General features: G+C 41.7%; 2 protein-coding genes across 2 annotated transcripts in view; one reads left to right on the forward strand and one right to left on the reverse strand.

Annotated features, from left to right (window-relative positions):
- LOC138049491 (cap-specific mRNA (nucleoside-2'-O-)-methyltransferase 1-like) overlaps positions 1 to 3,899 on the forward strand; it is a 21,407-nt gene extending 17,508 nt beyond the window's left edge. The window contains 6 exon segments of the mRNA XM_068895780.1: positions 788 to 879; positions 1,352 to 1,420; positions 2,068 to 2,121; positions 2,218 to 2,330; positions 2,436 to 2,544; positions 3,447 to 3,899. Coding sequence (XP_068751881.1) covers positions 788 to 879; positions 1,352 to 1,420; positions 2,068 to 2,121; positions 2,218 to 2,330; positions 2,436 to 2,544; positions 3,447 to 3,591 — 582 coding nt within the window. The 3' untranslated portion in view covers positions 3,592 to 3,899.
- Positions 3,900 to 4,912: 1,013 nt separating this feature from the next.
- Positions 4,913 to 7,500, reverse strand: part of LOC138049492 (zinc finger protein 271-like) — a 12,967-nt gene continuing 10,379 nt past the window's right edge. The window contains exon 6 of the mRNA XM_068895781.1: positions 4,913 to 7,384. Within this exon, the coding sequence (XP_068751882.1) occupies positions 6,121 to 7,384 (1,264 nt within the window). The 3' untranslated portion in view covers positions 4,913 to 6,120. The remainder of the gene's footprint in view (positions 7,385 to 7,500) is intronic.

Raw genomic sequence — 7,500 nt, forward strand, 5'->3', positions numbered from 1 at the left:
GGTTTAAAAAGCGCGTTTCAATCGATTGCCGTAAAACCAAAACCAAAGTCAAGGCCGTAGCCAGTATGAGGCAAAACGACAGCAACAACAACAACAACAACTTTTATTGACCCCTTATACTTGAAAGAAAAGGCACTTGCCTCAGTCATTTTTTGTGATTCTTTAAAATAAAGGATGATTTCCAGTATTGTCTTAAAAATGTACTCATCATAAACACCTAGAATACCTACGTAGAGAATTTAACCATGGACATTGCCTCAGTCCACGATTGGTTTTCGTTTCACTTCTGATTGGTTGAAAAAGTGGCGCGAGAACTTTGAACCAATCACTGAGTGAAGTAATCATAAACCAAAGCAATTCGCTAAATACTTTCGACACTCAATTGAAAACCGCTGTTATGATCCACAAACACATTGACTTTAATTCATCAAGATCCTGAAACAATTATTGTAAGTTCATCTTCATCGTGATCAATAAGCCGCCACCCCAACCCCCCACCCCCCCCCCCCCCCCCTTTGAAAAAAAGATTGGGGTTCGCTGGGCTCATGAACTCAATTAAGATTCGTACCGATTGATCATATGGTGCCGTGAGGCAAAGCTCGCAAATAGTTATGAACAAATCTCTCAACTTGCTACCTGAAGAAAAATCCATCGCTTTTACCTTCATATTCTCGTCCAATGCAAGAAAATCAGTATAAAATTATTAGTGTTACTTGCGAGCGTGATTCTCCCATAGCAAGATGTAGATCAGAGACAAGTTGTACTGTTTTGTCGTTAATTCCGTCAGGGAAAGGGACAGAGGAAAGCTACTGCTGTGCATATTATTGACGCGGTGATTCTTGGCGGAAAAGACGTGCGGAGCCTGCATTACCATGAAAGGTACTGCACAGCAGATTTCGTAAAGGAAAGGGATGTCAAGTCGGGAGGGGTTGGGGGAAATGTTACAGGTAGGAAAGGGTGTGCAAAGCAGAGGGCCATGGAGAGTCTCAAGCATTGGAAAAACAAAGGAAGGAATCCATATTGGTGCAGGATTGTATTTAACTTTTAAAGCTTGTGGTCAGTGTAGAGAAAGAAACAATTCGAATGGAAAATAGCAGCATCAAGGAGGCACGCTAGCTCTATGTTGTCTTGGAGTAAATTTGGTACTACCTAAGACAAACATTGTTGGTTGTCAGAACAGGATTGGAAATGCAAGTACAGCAAGTTACCACAAAGCAACCATGCATATCAATATTGTTCAATTATGGTTTATATACACCAGTGAAGGTCACAAGTGTTAAACACGGAAATGGGAAATTTCCCACATAACATAAAATTTGAAAAAATGTATGCATCATCCTTTTATGTTCAGAATGTCAATGGCCGGATTGCTCGTGAAGGCAGTAAATAAGCCAACGATGCCGGCAATGGTTCCCTTGAGGTAAGAGCGGGTTTGTTTAATTATCCTGTAAAAGAGTAGCTTGTTAAGAGAGGGAGAGCGAAATCGGCCAAGCGCTCAAAAAAGGACATGCAGGGTAAACTGGGGGTGCAGGGAAGGCACAGTGGCTGAGAGCACTCGCCTCCCATCAATGTGGCCCGGGTTCGACTCCCAGACTCGGCGTCATATGTGGGTTGAATTTGTTGGTTCTCAACTCTGCATCGAGAGGTTTTTCTCCAGGTACTCCGGTTTTCCCCTCCTTTGAAAAAGTAACATTTGACTTGATTCGCGTTAATTGCTGATTTCAGTTTACAGTGTCCCAAATTAGTGCTCCAGTGCTAGAACGACTAGACTCTTAAATAAAGTTCCTTTCCTTTCCTAGAGGACCGTCGACCTGCCTGTCCCATACATCCACTGTGCTTTAAGCCGTGTTTGCCCCCAACCAATATGGCGTCAGAAACCGTGAAAAGGTCTATTATACCCAGACTTTGTAAAAAGTCACACTTGTGCTTGTTTCTAGTGTTAACATAATACGACTTAGTAGTGTTGTTTGGAAAGCTTTCACTAAGACGACCAGCCATAAAGTTGCATGATTGGGAGAGATGCGTTTGGCTTCATCCGTTTTTTAATGACAAAACGTTACATTTCAGACTTAAACAGGTCTTCCGTGTGGACAGTAATTCTCTGAAAGAAATTTTCTCCAGGTAAGACGTTCGTCTTATTTGGCTATTAGTTCTTTTGACCCGATATGGTAAGGATTCTTGAGACGTAAAGTTTGTTTTTGTGATTTTAAATTGTAGAATTGAAATGAAAGTTGTGAAAGGAAAAAGCAGGGAACCAAGAGAATGTTTTATGCTTGAAGATGACAGACATTTTCTACCGAGAGGAATTTACTTTATTAAGCGAATTCAAGGTAACAGAAGCTTTCTTCCTCTTAATTTTAAATGGGTTTGGAAGGTAAACCCCAGCGATAGAGCGAAAGGTGATCTTTTCCTTTTTCTCCTTTTTGATTGCGTAGAACCGTGGACGTACGCCCACAGTCGCTCTGCCAGGCGGTTATATTTCTTTAACAAGGATACAAACGAGGCTACGTTCGAAAGTCCGCGAGATTCAGCTGCCTCTTTCAAGTAAGTGTTGTAACCCCCACTTCCGTTAGATCAGTGTGATAAGGCGCCAATCTGCAAAGCGGGAGGTGGTGAGTTATTACTGGGGAGGAAGTGCTGCCAAATTGGATGATGTCGCCTGACAAGACTTGTGTTGCACGTATCTTAGGAGCGACTATTTGCGTCATAGTCAGACAGGCCGGGTCCGAATGGGATGTCGGGATTCCCCCCTCCCCAAATCCCCGCGGAAGCCGGTTTCCGTGCCCTTGAATAGGCCAGTTTCGTATTCTAAAGGTTGGATTGGATCGAGCATGAAATGGAGGCTAATGCGAGGGAATCTTTCACCTGCAAATAATTATTTCCCTTGCATTAGCCTCCATTTCATGCTAGATCCAGTCTAACCGTGAGAATACGAAACTGGCCTATTGGTGCTCCAGCGTCGGCAGGCGCGACTTTGTAAAAACCGGAGTTTTCAAAGCGGGCGTCAATGGCATGCCGTTTTATATCTCCCATGGTTAGTTTGAGAGTACTACTTCCAAGTCACAATATCCTCCCACAGAGTGGTGCAAGGACCATTTGAATGCGTATATTGAAACTGTAGTACAAATGTCACACATTGTAAATTATTCGTTCTTTACTCGAAATTGCTGCGCAAAAAGTGCGTTTGATCTACATCGTCCTTCAGTTTCTTTCTAGTGTCGGTAAAATACCTTTTTGGATCTGTAAAAACTCCATTTTATGTTTTGATCTTTCAGTTAATTTTTTTTACTGGCTTTTTATTGGCGATTTACTTAACAGCAGTGATGACTTTGGAGAGGTCAAAACGTTGTTGTATTTTAATCGCTGATTTTTGTGCCAAATTTGTATCAAAGAAACTCTACTTGTCCCGATATGTGAGCGTTATTTTCTTCGTTCGGATTTCACAGGTCGTCACTGGAAACAAGGTATTTCTGGCCATGGGAGCAAGTGGACACTAACCCAGATGAAGGATCAGACGTTGATAGCACAGCACTGATCGAATTCTTTGGAGCTGCGCAAAACACCTTTTTGAGTGGTCCGCCACGAAAATGAGCTCCCTGTTGCCTAGGAGATATGACACCAAAGCGAGGCAAGGATAATGGAGACAAAAGGTGAAAGCCGGATACGAAGTCTAGATGATACATGTTAAACAATCGTCAATTGTACTGTTACGAGACTCCATGAAACATTTGGGCAAGATTTGGTTTGGGAGGAGATAGAAACTCGTGCATAGTAGAGTTAAACTTGAACACTTCAAGCTCTTCCACGTTTTATTTCGTTTCATCTTACAAAAACGTAGAAATTTCGAAAGCCATAGCTATTTAATCCCGTCTGATTCAAACTTATTACCAGAATAAATGGAGAAAAATAGAACGTAATGCTTACAAACATTTGGAAATATTTATCTACGGTTACATTAACTGACCGTAATAAAAAAAATGCAGTGGTTGGCTAAAGCACGGGCCCATAACTGGACCAATCGTTACTCGAAGAAAAAAGCACGTGACCTAATGTGAAACGTGTGCGATCGATTCAAGTGTGGAAGATGTTGCAGTTTCTAAACTTCTTTCTTATTCAAATTTTCCAACCACTGAAACCAAAAATCCTCTTGATGTTTTTAATATACGCTAACCTGTCTTGAGATTTATACACAGTTGCGATATCTTATAGAGTAACAAACGAATAGGTTGTTATTTTCTTACGATGTAACCCTTATCTTGAGCTTGTTTCAAACGAAACAAAATTAACCACTTTTTCGATTATAGTATTTTACAGTTATCGCGTGACGTCAGAGGCTCACCAGCGTGTGAATGCAGCTTATTATATACGCAAAACGTGAGTTCAAAAGTCTTAAAGCCCAAAACTCTCCACCCTGCGAGCAGAGCCTCCTTTTGTCTTTTTCTTTACTGAGGAGGAGAAAAGTAGGCTCTGCTCGAATCGCGTCAACTCTTTGAAGCCGCCGCAGCCCCAACTTCTGGACTAGTCAATCTTGTTTTCTCTCGTCAAACCGGTTTTTCCAGTGCGAGCGTCCGTTTAGTGACAAAACCGATTGTTATAATTGAGCCCGCTGTACCATGAAAAACCAAGATGGCGGCGAGATCTGGCATATTAGGCTTGGGTTCGAGACTGTATCCTGGCAACATGCAGCGCATATTCAATAAAGATCTTACTCGATTCATGCAGAGCCTTTCTCGAGAACGTCAAAATCGAGCAAGCAAAAGAAAGGCTCTGCTTGCAGGGTAAAAACTCCCGTGCTGCATATTAATTCTGCGGCGTACACACGCATTGCATTCTTAAACTAGTGAGTCTTTGACATCATTTTCTCCTCGATCCAGCTCTCTCAAGATCTTAAAGTTTGTAATGGCGGACCATTAAATAGGAAAATTCCAGTTAAAATAAACAGGTCCCTCTGTGAAATCAAGGACTTAAACTTTTGGTAGCTTAGTGTTCAGTTGACATAGTTTTGAAGTCCAAAGAAAAGCAAGAATTGATTTTTTGGTCGCAGGGGCACTTTAAATTCTTCATTAAAAAACGTATTTCGCTTTCTCTCCTATGAGTGGGGCATGTTTTCTCATGTTAAAACAGTCATTTAGACAAACGACCGAGGTTTGATTGGCATAAGTATAATTTATTGTTCTTCCAACGTCACAAACCGATTTGCAAGTTTTACAGTACAAAATTTCTTGGGAAACACCAATGTAAAATACTTTGTGATGTAAGTTTAGGACTAATCCGATGTCTCCACAAGCTCGGTTGTGGGTCAAAATGAATGCTACTTGTACCTTCCGCAGCTCGCAAAAAGCGAACTGTCGAGGCAAACATTGTAAAATAATTATTTTTCACGTAGAAACACTTATCTTAGCAACGAAAAATACATACTGCAGATCACCAAGCAAGTTCAATAACAATCTGTAGTTGTTTTCTCTTATCTAGAAGGTTAAGAAATTAAAAGGTCCTTACACGCAGATATTTAAGCCCACTTCCTTTCTCCTGGTACTGAAACTCTGTCATACTTGTTGTGAAATAGCCGCTATTTCGATTGGTTTTCTCCCCCGACGTGGACGATGTGAAGTGCTGCTAACGAGAAGTAATCCAATTGAAGGATTTCTCTCGGAAATATCGTTAAACGCGCTACACTTTCAAAAGCTCTGAATATTAAACAGTCCACTTTTTTTATCGATTTACACACATTTTTTTGCTTACACTTTGGAAAACAACCCACGATATTAAGCGGGCTTTTTAAAATAGACAACAAAAAGTTCAAAGAGGATACAAGCCTTCTAGCAGTTTACTTCACGAATCAAACCTGTATGTTTAGATTCTAGTTTTCGCGACAATTCCAACAAAAATATGCCGACATCTAGGGTTTTTCTCAGTATATGTATGATCCATCGAGGGCTTTACCCAATCGTTTGCATTCTTTTTTTATCTATATAATAATTCAAGCACGTTACAAACAGTAAACTGTACCTCTGCGTGATATCTTGCCATCACACTCCATAATATTTCGGTCAAAACGTTCACAATTGTTTTGCTTAGTCACTGTTTCGTTTCTGGCGTGTGACTTGGAGATTGTTCACTCTAATTATTCCCTTCCTCTTCACTGATTTCCACTGTCTCCTGTCCATCTTTTGAAGTCGCATTCATCAATTCAACATGAGAAACTGCTTCCATTTGCTCTTTTTCTTCGGCGCATATCCTTCGATCTTCGATTCTCTCCGGCTCTTTCACCTCTTTTCCTTCCATAACTGCAACCTGTTCCCTGTGCTCAAACTCCTTCTTTTTTTCAGCTCTTTCCATTTCCATTTCCTTTCCCATTGTGGCAGCTTGAGCAACATTTCCCACTTCAGTTTCTTCAGCGCTATTCTCCTTCCCAGCTTCGTTAATTACCATTTCCCTTTGTTGAGTGGTCTGCGCTTCCTTCTCCACTTCTTCGTTCTCCTCTGACTCCGTATTTTCTTGACCCTTTTCTAACATCACTATCTCAACTTCCATTTGATCCGCTTCATTCACTTCATCCCTCGAATCCGACTCTTTGTTGTCCTTGATTTTCTGAATGTACTCTTCCAGGGCTTCGTTTTTATCAGCGTGCAGTCGAATGTGTTTTTTCAGGGTATGCTGGTGACGGAACGTCTTCTTGCAGACCAAGCAAGTGAAAGGCCTCTCGCCAGTGTGGATCCGAAGATGCTGGATCACATTTTTCTTCATGGAAAAGCTCTTTTCACACTCCGGACACTTGTAGGGTTTCTCGCCTGTGTGCTTCCTGTAATGGGCTCTCAGTCGTTTTTTGCATCCAAATGTTTGTTCACAGCGGTCACATGCAAATGGCTTTTCCCCCGTGTGAGTTCGTTCGTGGATCTTCAAATCTGAATTCTGAAGGAAGGTCCAACCACACACGGTACATTTGAACGGTCGCTCCTGCGCATGCCCGCCTTGGTGTCTCTTCAAACTCGACAGCCTGGAAAACACCTTGTCGCATGGAACACATCTAAACGGTTTTTCTTGGTTGTGCGTCTTTAAGTGGCGGCTGAGGCTTGAAGGGCCGGAGAGACACTTCTCACAGTGAGGGCATTTAAAATTATTACTGCCAGACGACGAATCTTGGTCAGCACCTGGTGCAGCAACAATGCGAGCGATTTCTTGCACAATAACTACTGTGCTGTTGTCTGCCAATGCGGGTTCACTATTTTCCACGTCTTCAGCGCATGCGCTGGAATCCATGTTCCCGTCACAATTTTTGCTGGTGGTGGGGTTACTTGGCAAAGTCAGTCCATCCAAATGCTCTTTATCCCGCGTATCTCCTGTTGGTTCTTGAACCTCACGAGCGTCAACAGCTTCGTCGTTACTAAAGAAATAATAATTTATTGTGTAAAAACAAAAATCAAGAATGTACGGCTCAAACGTTCCGTTTCTTTAAAGATTATTTGATCCGAAAAAGAACTTTTTTATTCACGGTTTAGT

The sequence above is a fragment of the Montipora capricornis genome, chromosome 5 (genome assembly GCF_036669925.1).
Source record: "Montipora capricornis isolate CH-2021 chromosome 5, ASM3666992v2, whole genome shotgun sequence".
NCBI lineage: Eukaryota > Metazoa > Cnidaria > Anthozoa > Scleractinia > Acroporidae > Montipora > Montipora capricornis.